Source organism: Pocillopora verrucosa, chromosome 14 (genome assembly GCF_036669915.1).
Source record: "Pocillopora verrucosa isolate sample1 chromosome 14, ASM3666991v2, whole genome shotgun sequence".
Lineage (NCBI taxonomy): Eukaryota > Metazoa > Cnidaria > Anthozoa > Scleractinia > Pocilloporidae > Pocillopora > Pocillopora verrucosa.
The window spans coordinates 4,321,268-4,340,840 of record NC_089325.1 but is presented as its reverse complement, the minus strand read 5'-3'; the positions used below and the strand labels follow the sequence as shown (position 1 = coordinate 4,340,840).

The following is a 19,573-nucleotide window of genomic DNA, read 5'->3' as shown; positions in this document are numbered from 1 at the left end:
CCATTTTACATTTCGTCCTTTCTCTTGACCGCAAAACAAGACACCCGGCTGCGATACATTCTGGTATAACTGGTTATGGCTGATTATCTCATGATCAAAGCAATACGCATTTTCTCGGCAGTCTTCCTTCTTTACTCTACTTAAACACCACAGTGAAGGCTGTCACAAGTTGCAATTTACCGGTAATCACTTCTCGGAGTTAATGGTTAAGGTTTCGAAAACAATTATGCGAAATAATACAAAAGGACCATTTAGCAGAAAATCGTTTTAATTTAAAAATGATAACATAAAATCATTTCTTAAAATATTTTTTACACAGTTTAGAAAACTTTAAAAAGCCTCACAGGAGATTTTCCATATATAGTCAGTTTTGATAAAGATTCCAAATATCTACGCAAAATAGAATAAAAGGAAAACCATAAAGAAATGTTTCAATACAAATAATTTTGCTTAAGACTTTGTACCTACTATGGGAACTTTGAGAGCTCTCTTGTGTGACGACAACTTTTCATTATTTACAATTTATAAATTATCTATTGGGACATGTGGGGCGTGTTCGTCTTTGTTCCAAACACAACCCTTGATTCTAGGCGCTGGAAAAAGTTGCGTTGAAGTCAAGGGTTGTGGTAGTTTCTATTGTCTGTTTTGGATTTAGATTACTACAAAGGACGGCGTGTCAGCTACACCTGAAATACAAAAGGACGTGAAATCAACAAAAAAGTAACACGAGTAATTTTTTTTCTTTAAATGAAGCTATTTATTATTATAATTTTAATACCATTTTGTTCGTTAAAGTCAATTTAGTAACCGAGAAAAATTTCTACTCCTTCAAAGTTGCGGAGCGACGACAGACGAGATTTTCTAGCAAAGATTGGGGAAGGAGGGGTGGGGGGTCGCAGAGAGCACACCAGCTTCTAACTGGATTTTGGAGGACACCAGGATGTCCTATTCTATGATACATCAACTGCATACGGAAAGGAGGGGGAAGGTCCATGCATTCTTCGACCTCCCCCGGCCTTTGGATATAACGTTTCTTAGTGTGACTGCTCTCATGCTGCATTAAGAACGTTGTGCTCAATGTCCTGTGTTCTTTACGACTTTAATGAACACGACTACATCGAATAGTTTAAGCTGTTGTTGCAATAGTACTCGGTTAAGAGCTTAACAGAACTCACCACACAAGTTATCGCCCATTTTGATTTTCAAATATCCTTGCTCGCCATAGTCTTTTCCCCAGGAATTTCTGACGATCCAATACCAAATATGGCCTAAAGTTGGGAAGGAAACGAGTAATCAGTGTTAAGTAGAGGAACAGTTCCAACTTTGCCCGAATCGGAATACTAAAGCTTTGACGCTTTCGCAAGAGTCCTGAACTTAAGAAAATTAAGAGGGATAGCAAGCAACATGTTTCAAAAATTATCTGCTTAACCATAATCCAGACGTTCCCATTTTTGCCAAGGAAAACTAATCTTAACATATTCTCTCTGGCGTTGTCTCTTAACTAAATGTCCCCGCACGGCTTGGGACAAGATTGGTTGACCATAAGCTGAGAGGTTGACCAATATTTTATGAGATATCCGGAAGAAGATCAAACTGTGAAAACACAACATCCTTAAGTCTGAGTTGCGCCAATCGAGATAATGCAGTGTCCACCGTGAAGTAGCGGTCAAGATCTTAGCAACCGGTTACATAAACCTCTCAAAAATACCATGAAATATGGTGGCCTAGTATTAGCTAGACTACGCGCAGTCTCTCATTTTCTGCGAGGTCCGTCGCTCGAGTCAGAAATAATCAGTGAGAAAAAATTGGAGAGAGGCGCTCACAACTCTTACTTTTTGAGCGAGTGCCTCACTCTACGAGCTCACTGATTTTTTTTTGACTCGCGTGCCAGACTTCGTCGAATAGGAGAGACTGCTCGTAGTCCAAATATTAGCGTGCCAACTCCCTCAAGAAATCTCGCTTGGTTCACTATTTTCATCCTTTACCAACTTTATTGTTGTGTTTCACCGGCTCATAACGTCTAACTGACTTAATTTTAATACTTTGTATAAAAAACAGACAGCGCACCGTTAAAATCATATCCTACGATTTGCACCGCGTGATTGATGTCTGTGTCTGTGCAGTGATGCTGTATAATCCCACCTACGAAATTAAACAAACAACGAAACGTTAAGCAACCGACCAACTGTCGGCTGAAAGAAGCCGATAAGTAAAGGCCACCTGCTGGCCCATGTGGCAGTTTGATCAGACTTATTACAGTAACCTTTCCCTTCATCTTTTCTTACTCGCATGCTTGTGACAAACAGATTTAAAAAGTCGTTTTAGAGGCCAAACCGTCAAAAAAAAAAAGATCGTAAAACACAGAGTAAGACGATTCTCCTCCAATTCAAACCTTTCTTAATTGCACGAAAACCTTTTATACACAGCACTAACCAAAATAATCGTGCCACATGGTCGCGTCCACATTCACAGCAAGCGGACCATGTTGACCAACAAGGTCCTTCATTCTAGTGTTCTCTTCTTTTCTGAAAATATAAGAGAAATTCATGTGAACAGGCTAGATTATACTTGAGGGCACTCGATCAGAAATTTTGAGGCGTTTGTGGCGACGGGCAAAATCTGTCTCAAGGTGATTGGAACCATATAATATGAGGGAAGCTAGGATTGTTATTGGCAAAATTGAGGTTAGAATAAAAGCTCTGAAATATGCATAAATGGCAGCAGCTATTCCTAGCTTGCGAGAAAGCCCTCATTATAAGCGCTGCGGTGGCACGAGCGTTTCTTTGTCTGCAGGAAAGTATGAGGCCTCAAGCAACGCGAGAGGTCTGCAAGGGGTCTGGCACTAATAATTATTAGGGCTCGACCCCCGCAAACCCCTCCCCACTCGTCGCAAATCTTCCCGCGTAAATTTTTAAATCAAATACCACTCCTACTACTACTACAACTAATAATGATACTGTTATAAATAGTTATATACTGAGAATCTCGATCTTTAGTATAGATCCAAAATATTGGACCAGCTTCTCTTACCTGATTTTCAAAGTGCAAGATGTTTATTGAAACAAAATTTACGGTTAAAAAAACTCACAAGTATTAAAACTCACATCTGCACCGCACATCCGCATTTTATCCTCACTCCCTTTTCAGTCCTGCATAAAATGAGCATCAAGAGATACTTATTACAAATTCAGTTCTGATGCTTGAACATCTTGACACTTGACACACTATCTAGGCCGAAAATTCTATGACTCCCCTTTTTTTGAGAAAAATTCTGCTTCATTCCATGATTCTACCACTTGAAAAACTTCTCCATCCAAAATAACCAAGCAACTAAAAAACATCAATTAATATGGCACTGCAGGGCGTGAAATTAACTTTTTTTTCTGATAGCCACTTGGCTCCTAAATTCTTCAAGGTGGTAGTTCAAAAAAAGTTGGTCGCCATTTTCAAAGACAAACAAAATCTTTCTTTACGCTTTCAGCGTTCTAGATAGACCCTCCAAAATTAAGTTGGGGAAAAGATCTTTAACGTGCTACAAAATGGACACTAGGATGGATGATATACAACGTTCAGGCTCATCTAAATCCAAGATGGCGTCTAGCTATCGATCGGTCAGCGATTCCATCCACCAAAACCACCTTGGTCGAGAGGGACTGAGATGGAATGATGGAAAAAAATTACGAAGCTACGACAACATGCCGACTTATCCCGATGACCCAAGTGTATTATTTGTTTGGGAAATTGCGTCAAAACTTTTTACTAAAGAAATGGTAAGTATTAATTTATTGTTCGATTGTAGTATTATAAAACATTTTACGCAATTTTATGCAGATATTTCACGTATTTAAAAGGTGCTTAGATGTTACGTAGTTTTGGTGGATGTCATTAGGGAACATCCACCAAAACTTTGACCAAAACCATCAACAATATATTTTTTAAATTTTATCTATAGCCATTGTTAGATGTTCAGGGAGACAAAATATTTATACCACTAATTAGCAGTTAGTGCTCTGGCTAATTATTTTTTATGGTGCACAATTGCTGACCGACCAAACGTTCATAATGATTATCATAACTCTTAACACATAGAATAAAGTGGTTTTGGTGGATGTTTCTCTCCATCCACCAAAACCACCACAGAAATTTCTGCTACTTCCTTACAGAAGACTGATGTGACCTGCTATTTGGAGTACATAACCACAATCTATTTCTTTGTATGTAGAGATATTTTGGAAAGTTCTTGAGTCAGCACCTTTTATTATTGAAACCATAATCATAACATGGTGCATAATATAGAATACAAAAGGTTCTGGTGTGGTAATCATGTAATCTTGAAACAGGAGAGTTTTTAACTGACTTAAAGTGATTTAAACAAACATTTGCAACAAAATTCCAGGTCCAGAAATTTCTTCCACTATTTCTGCCAAAATCATAACCTTTAAGTACACCAAATCAGCACATTAGTAATTGTTATCAGGGGTCTGAAAATCCTATAAATCTTTCACATTTATTTCAAGTAACCTTTAATTTCACATGGATGAATAAGTATACACTCAACATGCAGAATGTCTTACAGTTTACAAATTATTTCCCTTTTTATGGATAGACAGTGAAAGGCCTTTGTCACATTGGTGAATCAAACCATTGTATACCATGCATTTTGTGATAATTGTTTGTTTTTGCTCACAATACCCAGAAAAATGGAGGGGATAAATTTAAATAGCAAATTCTATGGTTAAAATTAAATAACATTGGAAGATCAAATTAACTTTGTACTGTTTAAAATTCAGTTTTGGTTTCTTGCTTATTCCAGCCTCTTGATATTCAAAAGCATTCCTTGTCATTTTTGTGTTCTTCTGTGTACATAACTTGAAAAATAAACACAGAGAAAGGAAACCACAAAGGATTAAACTTGAAGCTAAAGCAAAGTTTAAGTTGAGCCATAGCTGATCCAAATACTGAGCACTTTGTATTGTAACCCATTTAGCAGTAAAGGTTATCTTTATGTCTGCCAGCTTGTCACAAGTCTTACCCCTCTACTTCAAAAGTCTCTATAAATAAATTTTTCTTTGTGGTCCCTAATTGATGATTAGTATATTACAGCTCCTCAATTTTCCTCTCTCAAGTCAAGGTTACTCTAAATTTAACAAAGTAATGGACTTGATAAAACTCAAACTATAACTCAGCTGGCTGCTACTTGCAACCTTAATTTCTAGATATCAGTATACAATAATCAATATGTTATAAATAAGAACCCTAATGCTTAATTTTGCAGTGATCACCTTCCTCCTTTTCATTTGCAGACCAGACTGGAACCTCTATGGGTGTGTTTGCTTGTTTTGAGTGGGGATGGAAGAAAAGGAGTCATGCCGCATATCTGATTTATTAAATCGCATTTGTTCTGTTTATACATGAGTAGAACTACCTTGTTCTCTGAAAAAAATAAAATTTCTCGCATTTTTATCTATGCTTCGCAGTCAAACTTCCTTGTGTCTTGGACAAGAAATCTTATTTTCTTGAAAACAAAATCTTTGTTTCCAGCCTTCTGTAATAGGTAAATATAACAGTGTAAGATGAGTGACAGTGTATTTCTCAAGTTATTTTTTGGAATGTGACAAAACGGAAGTGTCATAGCGTGATAAGGAGCAAACATATGATTGCTTGATAGAATGCAAAAAATGCAGAATTGCATATATTTTCTCCTTTGTCAGCAGCATATGTTAGTGAAAAGTTCTTACAATTGTTAACTTCTAAACCATCTTCAATTTAGCCAAGATTGAACTGTTATCACGTTTGTCATAAAAGTATTCTGAGATCAATGTCATATGACCCATTCATGTATTTGACCTTTCAAATTAGCAAGCCATAGTTGACAGAAACACAAAGGTTGAGGATAAAAAGAAATTATTATATACAGTACTTCTTCTGTATCTTTTCGTTTCCTTTTCTCTCCAGCTGTTCAATCTATGCCGTGCTGGCAATTGAACACTTTCCTTCCCAAAATTAGGAAAGGCACACCAGTAAAAAACGAATTTTTGCTCCTTAAATATCTCATGCATCTTCCCCTAGTATTTTGTGACTTCTGTCCGAGGAAGGAGGTGTAAGCATTAAATTAACCCGAATGATTCCACGATTGTGGTATCATCCAAGCCATGCCAGAGGACTTGAACTAGACAAACTAGTGAGAATGCACAATAGCGATAGCAAAGCTTTGTAATGCTAAAGAGCTATATCAAATATATATAAATATATGTTCCCGAAACCTTTGACAGCTTTAAAGAAAGAAAACTTCGTCGTCAATCCTGTTTCAAATTCCGCAATAAGTTTAAGCGCCTCATCAACAGAATTTACGTATCCTAAATTATCTGCATGTCTACCATCAATGGTTCGCGACTTAAAATTCTCGCTGTATGCTGTTTCTGTTTGTTCCTCAAGAATCATGAGATTTACAGCTTCGGATTTCCGAGAATCTTCGGTTATGTTTTGCAAGTCATTAAATATTCCATCTCAGTCCCTCTCGACCGAGGTGGTTTTGGTGGATGGAATCTAATGCTGACCCTATCGATCGAGATGCATGTGCTACGTTTTAGAAACAAACTTAACGATGAAGTTTGCCGCGCATTTATCTTTGAAAATCTTTTTAATTCACTATATCTCTTGGTAAGGTTATGATGAAACGTTCTAGTCGCCAATTTGGCGACTAACTTTCAGGATTTGGTCGCCAAAGTAAAAAATTTAAGCGCAATTTCACGCCCTGCACTGATACAAGGTGCAAGAGATGAAATATGAGTTGTCAATTTTGTTACAAACTGACACAGGACCTGAGACTAGTGAGTCTTGATTTTCTTCCTTGCTCATAATTGGAGACTTCAGCCAATGTGTACTAAAAAAAACCAAAGTTTTCAGCAGCAAAAGTACTTACAAAAGATCATCTCTACAAGTTGTTTCTTTATCCACATATGGGAATTCACTAGCTGGAGCAAGTGTGTAATTCTGAAAAGAAAGATAGTTACATACATAAACCATGTGGGTGACTAGAGCTTTAACAGCAGGTCATTCAAATCCATATTAACCCTTTAACTCCCAAGATCTCATTAGTAATTCTCCTTACTGTCTGCGATACAGTTCTTGTGATGCTAGTTTGGAGAATTTGGTATTGGATCAACTTATAATCCCCTAATTGACATATTTCTTTATTCTCATCACTTGTCTGCTTGATATTGTATTGATATTGTAAGGAGAAATTCTGTCTTGGTCACTCATGGGAGTTAAAGGGTTAACCATGATAATATCCACATTTCATGCTAATGTACTGTATGCAATATAAGAAAAAGTAAAAAAGCTCAGGCAAACAAGCCCATGCTGCAAGTTAAAGTATTATAAGTACTCTGGTCAGGAGTATTATTATCCATTCTGGATGGTGTGGTAATCTATTCCAGGTTCAGTCATTCCCTCTCCCTATTCTGCTCCTTGATGGAAAGAGGCACTGTCCACGCTCAAGTGTCTTGCCCCAAAACACCTTACCATGACCTGAGCCAGGATTGTCCTGACCTTTTCACCTATGAGTCGTGGGTGCTAACCAGTAATACATGTAGGTCAGCCTACTGCATCCCCCATACCTATTTACTTTGACCCTTTAACCCTTACGAGTGATTGGCATCTTATTTCTCCTCACAGTGTCTCTGTTGAATCAGACATTATGGTCATGAGAATAAAGGAAATGATCACTAACTAAAACGGCTCTTGACCATCAAACAAATTCTTCTTGTAAATACCATAACAAATATATAAAAATATATTTATAGCATAGGCATACTGATGTTAGGGTGTAGGGGGATAATGTCCTCATTGTCACCACTTACCTTTGTTTGTAACCATTTAAGAGCTGCAAGGGTATTACCACCTGAACATCCTTGAGAAGGAGAACATGAAATCAGTTCCTGGACACTGAGGTCTTTTATAGTCTGATGTTCATTATGAATTGCCCATTGGCTCTCTACACATTCAGTTGCGGTGAAAGCCCTGGAAAAACAAGTTAAAAAAAAAACCTTTTAAAATATTAAAAAACATGTGCAAAATTAAAGACTTAACAAATAAAAAAAAAATAATCCAAAGTGATAAAGTAATGTTTGCTTCATTCAGTTCCTCCTTACATGTGGCTCTTAGTCACATTTTTTTGGAAAAAAGTTTTACTCACCAACAACTTCCACACTGTTCCCATTCAGTTAATGTAAAAAACAGGGCATGAAAAAAAGAAAACTGTCATTAGGAACAGATCATCACCAAAATCATTGATTTTAGCCATCTTAGCACTTTTCCTATAAATAATATTATTATTATCAATAACATTATAATGATATAATTGGAAATTTGAACAAATGATCATGACATCTGAATACAAGAATTTGATAATAAAACGTGCAATACAGCTGTCATCACAATTTATCAGTTTCAGACTTTTTAAGCATAGACTGAATGAAACAAAAAGGATTGAATAACGCCAATCACATTCATTGGCGATGAGGTATCATAAATATAAAATTAATCTGAAAATAATGTAACTGTATTCTATTAAGATTTTGCTTTAACCTAATTTCACAAATCTGTCAAAAATACTGAAGATACTGCAGTGCATGCATATTAAACATAAATTATTGCACAAATACTCTTTTGAAGCTATATTCATGTTTTCTCAAGATTCTAAAGAGTAAAATAATTTGTTTTATTTCTGAAACTGTTATGATGATTACAATTATTGTAAAAAGTATATTGAATTTCGATCAAGACTTCATAATTTGATGTGAAAAATTAACAGTATATAGCACCTTTCCTTGATTGTTCACAGCTGATACTTTTCCATCTTTTCTCCTGAAGAAAAAAATAATCATGATGTTGCTTACAGAAACAAACAAAGTTATAAATAACATATTTATAAATAAATGAAGAATAAAAAATATATTTATTGGCATGCAAATGGTAATAAAAAATGCTACACTATCCAACGGACAGAGATCCAGGGGATAGTATTATCCAGTCTTCCAACAAGTGGAGCTTGTTGAGTAGTTTTATTTATTTATCATTTTGTTTATCCACAAAAGTGTACTCATGAATTTCCTCAAGACCAATTTTTGACTTAGCAAATCCAGATTAGGATGTTCACCCCGTTTTTTCCCAGTTCTGACCTACAAGATCTTTTTTCTGCATACTTACCAGTCACGATTAGGTGGTGTGTTTGAAGAATTCAGTTTTGGTGTACAACAGCCAGAAGGTGTCATGGCATTGTTGGTAAATGAGACATGATCTTCTTGTACCCCTCTTTTGAGAAATTCTATAAAAAGGAATAAACAACACCGAAGTTCTCATCTGTTTTTCTTTCCACAACAAAGAATCTATGGACCAACACAGCAACCCAGCTATAGAGGAACAGAAAAAAAGTCACTTAGGATCAACAATATTTTGTTCTTTTCTTTTTTCTTCTTCCTTATTTCAAGGCAAGATATTTAACCCCTTCTAATAGAGATATCGGCTCTAACTAAGATATTTGAAGATAACTGATATAAATTAACCAGGAACAGCAGTCAATATAGTGTGAAGGCTGCCAGTACAGCACAGAGCTACAGTTGTAACATCCCACGAAATAACTCACCAGCAAAGTATGAACAGTTTAATGTATTATTTCATGCAACAGAAAGTTGAATATGGCCCAGGTTATTGAGTTTAATTTGGTGAGGAAGATGATGGACTAATTACAATGCCTCTCTTTACCAAGATGTCATTGGTAATTGCTCAAATTTGTAGGGAGCTGACAAGTTGCTCAGCATGAAGTGGGAATTGTCAATACAATCATTCAAGGAGAAGAGAAATTAAGTTCTGATCATTTTGTACTTCAATCAGAATGTGGTAAAGTGGAACATGCAGTTGCTTAATAATCAGTGTAGTTGGACTCTGGGTTGATAGACCAGGTGCGAGACCTGACCTGGTCACTGTGTTGTGTTCTTTTATTATTCACACAGAACCTCTCTCCAAATATACAAGTACAAGTACAAACGAGTTACAGCAAATTGTCTGGGAAGCCCAATGAAATGCTGGGGGATATTACCTTGTGATAAACTAGCATTCCCCATACTGGGGGAATTAGTAATACTCCTACTCACTTTATGCAATGGAAACCATGCATGATAAGCTCAGCTGCATGGGCCAATTTGCTCGAGTACAAACAGGAGATTGAATCAGCCCTTTTTCAGAAAATAGGAAACAGTCACCCACCTCTAAATTCTTCTGGTGTCCAATCAGAAAACTGATTTATGCCATACACAGCAGTACCATTTAATTCCAACTCTCTCGCGTTCAATTTGGCATGTCTTACCAGGCTTTGCTACAGTGTGAAGATATTTAACATATGTAAGTGTATGATAGGCATTTAAAAGTTTAAAGTGATTAATATCAATTCAAATAAATTTAATGAAGTATTGATTTCAAATCCTATCATACTACTTAATAGCAACTTGATGAACTAGATGCTTTAAAGTCACAATGTTGCAACCTTTCCGATGACTTCTAGATACAGGTGATTGACAAGGAAAATGAAAACCTAAAGGGCTTTCAGTGTAATTGTTCATAGTTAAAATGTCTCTATAAGGAGAAATTAGTTTCTGTTTCAAACATCAAATATCATACAACTATTTGTCGGAAATCGACGTAACGAACAAGCATTCTTTCCGATGAGCATGTACCTCGTGATGGGCATAGAAGAAATTATTAAGGAATGTTGCTATAAAAAATTTCCAAGAAATAACACCTCAAGATATATTCTTCATCTCGTAAGTTATAACACTTCATATCATTATATAACAATTCCATCGATATGAAAATATGACAATTGCCATTCCTGAAGCATTATTGCAAAAGATGCGAACAAAATTTGGAGTACAGAAGTTATTCATGTGATCGAATTCATTCGCAGAGTAATAATACTCTGCGAATGAATGATCACTCATTAATAACTTCTATTATATTTCGACAAAAGATAAGAAGATTGGTATACTTTTGAATCCATTAAAGTAAAGGTAACTAGGCTCACCTTGAAAACAGACTGACGCCAGATGTATTCCTCGGGATTATTCAAGTAGGCCTTGTTGAATTTTCGAACAAAATTCTTAAACATCGAAGTCACAACTGTCCGGTCTGTTTCGTTGAACACGAGGCTTTGTGACCTGTTAAAAACTCTACCTTGAGCGGGAAGTATGTAAAACACCGAAGCGATCGAGATAATGTAAAACAGCGGCATGACCGCCAACTTAAGAACTTTCGATTGTGGCGATGGTGGATGGGGTTATGTTTCCTACGAGAAGAAATTCCCAGGCGCCACTTCCAGTAACGAAATGTAGGCCCGCAACGCGAACAAAGCCTCCATTTAGAAATTAAATCTATCTTCAATGGGTCTCAAGCGCACTTGGGTCGCCGGGTAAAAGCCCGTCGTTCATTCCGCTGACATTCTCACTTTGGAGTAGTTGTAATGAGTAGTTGTAATGAGGGTATACACCTGAGAAGTGCTTTTTGGCAACTTTTAATTTCCTCTAATAGAGTAGCTATCAGAAATTAATCGTTATCGTTGGTATGTTAGTTTGCTTGACGCGAAAATAGGCAAAGAATACAACTGAATCAGTAGAGGTATGATTATGACGTCTTAACGTATACATGTAGGCCATGTTTTGTTATGAAAACTTGGGTTTGTTTGACATTGTATCTTTAATTGCTTCCTTGATAGTTGAGCCTTGAAAGTTTGTGAACTACGTATACTTGTAGCAAAAATTAAAAGAAGGGGACCGATGCAGTTCTTGTTGTTTGTTTGATGTCTGGGATCAGCATGAGAAAAAAAGATGTCAAAAATAACTTAAGCGACAACATTCAAAACAACATGTCATTTTTTTACGCTCAGGCTACAGTTTTGAAACTGGCATGATTGCTTATATATGAAATCTTTTAAAATGAGTGTCAGTGGAAGTCGATCATATGTTCCAAGGGCAGTACTAACGAAATGTTATCACCATTGCCAATGATCTTCTCTGGTCAATCAAACGATTAAGCTTCTACCGTAATTCATATTCTCAAGCTCACGTAAGTCATTAATTTGGTCACCTTGATTCTAAGAACAGGAAGTGTTTGTAATTTGAAAGGGAGCCCAAGCTCACCACCGATAAAATGTATTTTTCATTAATGGACTAAGACTTGTACCTTGAAAGCAACTCAAAGAGTTTTAGAGTCTCGGATACTTTGACGAGGGAATAATTACATCTTCATGCAGGCGGAAAAATTTTCACAAAGAACTCGTGATTTTTAATCTATTGCCTGACGTACAGGATGTCCTCACAATGTTATTCTCTTCGTGTCCTTTTTCGGCGTGGCGTAAACCAGCGGAAAAACCAGCCTTGGAGTGACTGTCCTCAAACCTTATACCCGTGATTGACTTAGTTCTATTATCATAAAAAGTTTTTTGCTCGTGTCTCTTATTATCTAATAGGAAGACCTTTGAGTTGTTTTGTTGATTACTTCCACAATGGACTCCATTTATTCTGTGAGGAAGCTGGAACACCAGTGATGACTATCCCATCGCCAACGACTATACAACCTTTTTTTCATTAAACACTTGAACGCTTGAGATGGACTGTTCGTTGGAAACTCAAACTGTATTTGTTATTCACTGACTTCAAGCTGAAAAGAAGGAGATTATCCCTTCAGTGACTCCTGCAAATATGATTACATACATGACGTCTTAACAGCTCGGCCTAGAGAATAACTAAGGGGAGCCTTTTTAAGGCAACGAGTCCAGAAAATTTGATGAAGTATTTCATTTGATTTTGCTGTTAATTTTATACCTTATTGATAACATGCACAAGGCAAAATATCTATAGCCCAATTATTTCATTTGAATTCCGCATATTCGAAGTGACTTTACATCGTGAGACAAACAATTATACTTCATCTTGAAAGTGCATATATTCAGCACTACGACAAAGTACAGCGACATTGCATATGTATGATGCTCACTAAGAATGCATGATAGCGAGACAACTGATTTCGAGATGAAACGTGCTAGCGTGATCGTTATGGTCTTTGCAGATTTATGGCTCAGATTTACTTTTGCAAGCAAGATCTTAACACGTTCCTTTGTTTCTACCGTGCGAAGCAAGACAGTTGCTGCGAAGTTACTGAGGCAAATAACTAACACGCAACAAACACGTTAAAAGCTAGTTCTTTTGTTTGAGCGTGCAAGCATGCCGTGTGCGTGGGTTCACCTCATTCCCTGAAATCCCTTGGAGGTCACATGTAGTCCATAGTCTCCGTGAAGAGTTGCATATTTAACTCTGCAAATATTATTTTGTTTTGAACCTCTTCAAAAGGGGTTTGTTATTTTCTTCCTTTCTTTTCGGCGTGGCATAAACCGGCAGAAAAACGGAATTAGTTATAGACCCCTTCCAACAAATTGGATGGCTGCCAGACAAATGATTTCGAGATGAAACGTGCTAGCGTGATCGTTATGGTCTTTGCTGATTTATGGCTCAGATTTACTTTTGCAATTAAGATCTTAACTCGTTCCTTTGTTTCTACCGTGCGAAGCAAGACTGTTGCTGCGAAGTTACTGAGGCAAATAACTAACACGCAACAAACGCGTTAAAAGCTAGTTCTTTTGTTTGAGCGTGCAAGCATGCCGTGTGCGTGCGTTCACCTTATTCTCTGAAATCCCGTGGAGGGTCACATGTAGTCCATAGTCTCTGTGAAGAGTTGCATATTTAACTCTACAAATATTATTTTGTTTTGAACCTCTTCATGCAAAGACAGGTTTTTTAAGAAGGAACTACCACTTCAGTGACTCTGCCAATATCATTACATGACGCCTCACAGCTCGGCACAGACCATTACTGATAAGGGCCTTATAAGTATTTTCACAAAGAACTCGTGATTTCTAATGTATAGTTTGACTTACAGGATGTCGTTACAATGCTGACTCAGCGTTGACTTTGGAGGTCAACGGTTAAGGGTTTGTTATTTTCTTCCTTTTTTTTCGGCGTGGCATAAACCGGCAGAAAAACGGAATTAGTTAGAGAGCCGCTCCAACAAATTGGATGGCTGCCTGTGGTAAAGGATCGAAAAACCTGACCAGTGGGATCAACTTTTTACTATATGTAGTCCGTAATCTCCTTGAGTTGTAGCACGTTACACTTTACATATCTTCTTTTGTTCTAAACCCTTAAAAGCCTGGGTTTTAGCTCCCGCTTGTATCATCACTGGATATTGAGTATCGTATCGGTCAGGCGTATCAGTGAACTACAAAGCCTTACAGCTTAGGACGTACTTCCTGTACACATCGAAAGGAACTTTAACTTTAAAAGGCGTGTTATAAAATTGGCACGATCACCGTGCTATATCGTGCAAAGTTGCTGCGAAGTTAATGAGGCAAATAACTAACACGCAATAAACGCGTTAAAAGCTATTTCTTTTGTTTGTGCGTGGGTTCACCTTATTCTCTGAAATCCCGTGGAGGGTCACATGTAGTCCATAGTCTCTGTGAAGAGTTGCATATTTAACTCTACAAATATTATTTTGTTTTGAACCTCTTCAAAGACAGGTTTTTTAAGAAGGAACTACCGCTCCAGTGACTCCTGCCAATATCATTACATGGCGCCTCACAGCTCGGTATTTTCACAAAGAACTCGTGATTTCTAATGAATAGCTTGATGTACAGGATGTCGTTACAATGCTGGGGTCAACGGTTAAGGGGTCTGTTATTTTCTTCCTTAAACGTAAACGGCGTAAACCAGCAGCAAAACGGAATTATCTAAAGAGCTGCTCCAATAAATTGGATGGCTGCCAGTAAAGGATCGAAAAACCTGACCAATGGGATCGACTTTTTACCATATATAGTCCGTAATCTCCTTGAGGAGTAGCATGTTTCACTTTACGTGGCTTCTTTTGTTTGAAACCCTTAAAAGCCAGGGTTTTAGCTCCTGCTTGTATCATCAGACCTTCCGTGAATTATATCACCATGTCAAGCCGGCTAGCATTCGTAAGGTCCCTCAAACTCGTTGAGTCTCTGACACTCGATTCGCCCGCTGCCAAAGTTGTCGCTGGTAGCCTTGCTTCCTTTACCCCTGAGCTGAGTACTCAACAGATGCATGACGTCCAAAACTCCACTTTGTTGGCTCAGCTGGCGGCAACCAAGAAGTTCCCTGACAAAAGGGATGTCGGATACTGGTACCAATTTTACTTCGATGTGCTAAGCAATGTGGGCTGGGATATGCAAAAGTTCGGCTTCGACGAGTACAAGTCTCATCAGGCTTCTTTCAAGTTATCCGAGGTAACTTTGGAGCTTTTGAGCGCACTGGTGGGTAACGACAAGCAACTGTTGACAGTCGTAAAGGAAACCTTGGATAGCTTCGCTAAGTCGCCACAAGGCCTAACTCTGTTCGCAGATAATAGTGCATCAGAGCAACATGGTCTTTTCCAAATCCTTCCATGCACAGTTATGAATGGCCAAGTCAGCCTTGCTTCAATTGCTGCCTATTTTAAGGCCAGTCAGGTGTCGGACGACTACTTATTCTCCAACTACAATTCCCAAGATATAACTTTGCACAAGGCAACTCAAGTCATCACCCTAGACGAGGAGGTGTATGGGAAAGTTCGCCAAGAAATCATCGACAAGTTGGGCCCAAACGCCTATCAATATGTCAAAAATTTGCCAGTATAGACTGATTAAACTGATTCTTAAAATCGGCTGCGAACTGTACATTGCTTTGAACTGATTGTTCGTTCTCGATCAGGTTTAACGATATCGTATTGTTTTTGCTTCTTTTTTGTTCGTTTTTGAGGAGCTCAATTTTTTTAATAGTACGTAGAGGTAACGGATTTCCTTTTAAGAAAAATCAACCATGAAGCTTTTGCTATTTTTCTTCAAATTTGAGTGGCGCTTTATTAGCGATATGATCAGTAATTGTAACTTAGTTCAGTCTGTAATTTATTTACGTAATCGCTGCGAAAACTGCCCATATACCGTGCAATTACTGAGGGAGGCATTTTTAATAAAATGGTGTGTATTTAGACATTCAGAAAGTAGCTTGGTCTAAAAATTGTTTAACTTTCTTGATTACAGTTTGATGAACTTGGTTTCTATTTTCCTTTCATTAAAGGGTTCCTCTCTCATCTCCTTTTTACATGCTATACTTTCAAGACGAGCTGAAGTCATTGACAGATATTGTTAGCATTCGTGGTCCGCCTGTTGCAGACCTCAAGTAATGAACATCGGATCCCTCAGTTCCCTCAGACAAAAGGGGCCGCCCCACACCGGTTTTTCAAGTATCTAAATTTTCTCCAATTAGTTGTCAGTCGCGGTGGCTTACTTTGCTGAGCTCTGCAAGGACAGATATCATTCATGACACTCGCGCCACGCATGATCTCTTTCCTACGGACTGACGGGCTTCTTCGAGAAGAAAAAGAGTGCATGTAAACTCGCAAGAGTACAAAAGACAAGTTTTGAATTAAAATAAGGATAGGATGTCTTCAAGACAGAAGCTTCCGCGAAAGCTTTTGTTATCGGCGTAAAGCCCAAAATAACCTGCGGAAAACCAGCCTTGTAATTGCTGTCCTCAAACCTTATACCCGTGATTGACTTAGTTCTATTAATATCATAAAAAGTTTCTTTGCACGTATTTCTTATTATCAATAAGAAAGAACCTGTTTGCTTTTAATTTTTAATACTTTATCACCACTGATAACATGCACAAAAGAAGATATCTATAGCCCAATTATTCCATTTGAATTTCACACATCTGAAGTGACTTCACTTCGTGAGACAAAACAATTATACTTTATTTTGAAAGTGCATGTTTCCAGCACTATACGACAAAGTACAGCGACATTGCATTAGTACGATGCCCAATAAGAATGCATGATAGTGAAACGATTGATTTCGAGATGAAACGTGCTAGTGTGATCGTTATGGTCTTTGCAGATTTATGCATGGCTTAGGTTAACTTTCATGTTGTAAAGTGATGTAGGCAGAGGCAAAACAGAAAGATGAACTGAGCACCAAGGCAAATTCAACGCTATCGACAGGAAGTTGTAAAAGAGCTGAAAAGGCAAGGGACGAAAAGCTAACTGAGAGAACGGAATTATCTTAGGAACCGCTCCAACAAATTTTATGATTGAACTCAATTCTTTGGCTGTCCGTGGTAACGGATCGAAAAACCTGACAAATGAGATCAACTTTGATTTTTACCGTGGTAAAAAATAGTCCGTAATTTCCGTGAGTAGCGTGAATTGTTTAATTCTACAAATATTCTTTTTTTTTAAACAGGGTTTTTGTTCTCTTGGGTAAAGAGGAAATTACCGCTTCAGTAACACCTGCAAACTGAGTGTAATTGCATGACGTCTTACAGTTCGGCCCTAGGAAGTAACAAGCATAAGCATACGAAAAAGAACCTGTTTCCATTCACGCATGCTTCAGTTGAAACTTACGATTCTTTTTAGCGAGTTAAAAGGTGAAATTTTTGGCAACGGCAAACGACAAGAATAAAGTCTAGTTTAGTTCACTTTTCAATTAATCCATTCGTACAGATGTAGAAAAACTCAAAAGCAAAAACTAGATAAACAAAGCAAACAAACAAAAAGTAACATACAAAAAAGAAATGACAAAATCAACAATTAACATGTTTATATTGTAAGGATGTAAGGACAACAATTTTTAGATCTGTATGGTGTACTGACAAATTACAATTACAATTACAATTACAATACTTTATTCAAGAGAAGGAAAATAAAAATTGTAAAAGTATCTCTCGAAAGGGGATATTCTAGAGGTTAACCCTATATAAAAGATTCCCCGAATAAAAAGATCAAAACATTATATACAGATAGTTTAAAAACTGTTTACCATCATCTCAATCAATATTCATGTAAATCTTTAGTCTGTTACGAAATAAAGTCAATGATCCTGCGTGTACAATATCTTTAGGCAAATTATTCCACATATTAACGATCCGTACAAAAAAAGAAAATTTGTAGCAATTTACGATAGCTATTTTTACGTAGAGCTTATAATCGTGATTGGCTCTAGTTCGATTACATTTAGTAAGTTCAAAAAAGTCCGAAAAATGAAGACTATCTATTTCCAGAACTATCTTGTAGCACTGGATCAGAGATAAAAACTCTCTTCGTTTCTCCAAAGTTTGCCAATTCAGTAGGCGGCAGCGGTCTTCATAGCTCATTTCTCCGCGTTTTTGCTTTAATGCCAACCGAGATGCCCTTCTTTGGACTTTTTCCAAGGATTCGATATCCTTTTTTTGGTAGGGGCTCCAGACGGGGACAGCGTATTCGAGTATAGGTCTTACTAACGACTTAAAGAGGCAGGAAAACGCATAGCGATTATCGTTTCCAAGTGATCGCCTAATTATACCCAACACTTTGTTCGCCTTGTTTACTATGTAGGAAACGTGTTTACCCCAAGATAGATCGTAGTTTATTGTGACCCCTAGGTCCTTGGCACTGTCGACAGATTTTAGTTGCGTACCAAGGGAATAACTAGGCTTGGATCTGTCTCTACTGTGCGTTACACGCATAACTTCACATTTTTCAGGATTAAAGCGCAACTGCCACTTGTTAGCCCAATCGCTTAATTTGTTCAAGTCCAGCTGTAAGGCTGGTATATCCTTATCAGGCTCCATGATCTTGCGATAGATTTTAGTATCATCAGCGTAGATTTTCACGGTTGATGCAATGTTTGCCGAACAAAGGGCTGGAAATAGATGGTAAGAATATCTATTTTTGTTTTCCACGGCCAGCTGTTTAAGTGATACTTATTTTTTTTAATTCTTTGACCTGGTATAAACGTAGATTCGCATGTGGTACTTACAGTCTTTCATTTTGTTACCGTCAATATAGTCAAACGAAAGGTTTTATTCCAAGGTTACACTTGATGCGGTGAAGGAAGGATAAAAAATCGTTCCTTTCCAGGTAGCAGAATTTCGGCATGCGACCGGTTTCGTATTCCAAATTTCTTAATTTTTTCAATTTGCTTTTCATCTTTTCATTTATTTATCATCTCGGCAATATATTATAACCATAGTTATTTGTTCACGCTTAAAACCTCAGACCGAAAACTTTAGTTATGTGCAAAATCCAGGCTGCCTTGAAAACAAGAGGAAGGAGAAGAAAAAAATATCACTGACAAATGTTTTTCTGTCTCAATATCTTACTGCTCGCATTATTTCCTTTCCTGAGATTATCATTAGCTTTATTCAATTTTTCCAATGTCTTGCCTTGGCAGTGGAAGGTGCAACCTTAACATCAGTGACATGTTTGGTGAAAAAATGTTTTGAGAGTAGTCTTGAAAATTTACGATAAAAAAGGGGTTATTTCTTACTTCATCTGAACATCACAGTCACAGCAAAAGAGGAAATAGTAAGTTGAGTGGAAATAAAGCATTGAAAAGATATTGATCTTCACTCAAATAAACGCGTTTCTGATACGGTTCTTTTAGGTTTTTTGCTCAAATTTCGTTGATTATTTTACTTAATAATTT

General features: G+C 37.3%; 2 protein-coding genes and 1 long non-coding RNA gene across 3 annotated transcripts; 2 read left to right on the top strand and 1 right to left on the bottom strand.

Annotated features, from left to right (window-relative positions):
• Positions 1-250: 250 nt before the first annotated feature.
• LOC131795122 (cathepsin O-like) lies at positions 251-11,391 on the bottom strand. The gene is made up of 12 exons (XM_059112692.2): positions 11,081-11,391; positions 10,267-10,375; positions 9,211-9,328; positions 8,826-8,868; positions 8,198-8,211; positions 7,863-8,022; positions 6,923-6,993; positions 3,105-3,149; positions 2,434-2,525; positions 2,068-2,142; positions 1,176-1,268; positions 251-686 (listed from the first exon to the last, which is right to left on the bottom strand). The coding sequence occupies exons 1-12, from the start codon at positions 11,285-11,287 to the stop codon at positions 652-654; spliced, it is 1,062 nt and encodes a 353-aa protein (XP_058968675.2). The 5' UTR covers positions 11,288-11,391; the 3' UTR covers positions 251-651.
• On the top strand, positions 3,612-5,463 carry LOC136278135 (uncharacterized). Its single transcript, XR_010716215.1, has 2 exons — positions 3,612-3,770; positions 5,304-5,463. It is a non-coding gene; the product is annotated as an uncharacterized lncRNA (long non-coding RNA).
• A 3,650-nt stretch (positions 11,392-15,041) lies between the features above and the next one.
• LOC131795070 (uncharacterized) lies at positions 15,042-16,031 on the top strand. Its single transcript, XM_059112634.2, has one exon. It carries the CDS (start codon positions 15,044-15,046, stop codon positions 15,743-15,745), a length of 702 nt encoding a protein of 233 aa, XP_058968617.1. The 5' UTR covers positions 15,042-15,043; the 3' UTR covers positions 15,746-16,031.
• The last annotated feature ends 3,542 nt before the right edge of the window (positions 16,032-19,573 follow it).

What these genes read in the sequence shown, in the direction of transcription:
- LOC131795122 (XM_059112692.2), bottom strand. Translation starts at nt 11,287, where the DNA reads ATGCCGCTGTTTTACATTATCTCGATCGCTTCGGTGTTTTACATACTT. An exon ending in TGCGGATGTGCGGTGCAGAT is followed by an intron (nt 2,526 to 3,104) that starts GTGAGTTTTAAT and finishes TTATATTTTCAG; the next exon opens with AAAAGAAGAGAACACTAGAA. An exon ending in CATGTGGCACGATTATTTTG is followed by an intron (nt 2,143 to 2,433) that starts GTTAGTGCTGTG and finishes TTAATTTCGTAG; the next exon opens with GTGGGATTATACAGCATCAC.
- LOC131795070 (XM_059112634.2), top strand. Translation starts at nt 15,044, where the DNA reads ATGTCAAGCCGGCTAGCATTCGTAAGGTCCCTCAAACTCGTTGAGTCT.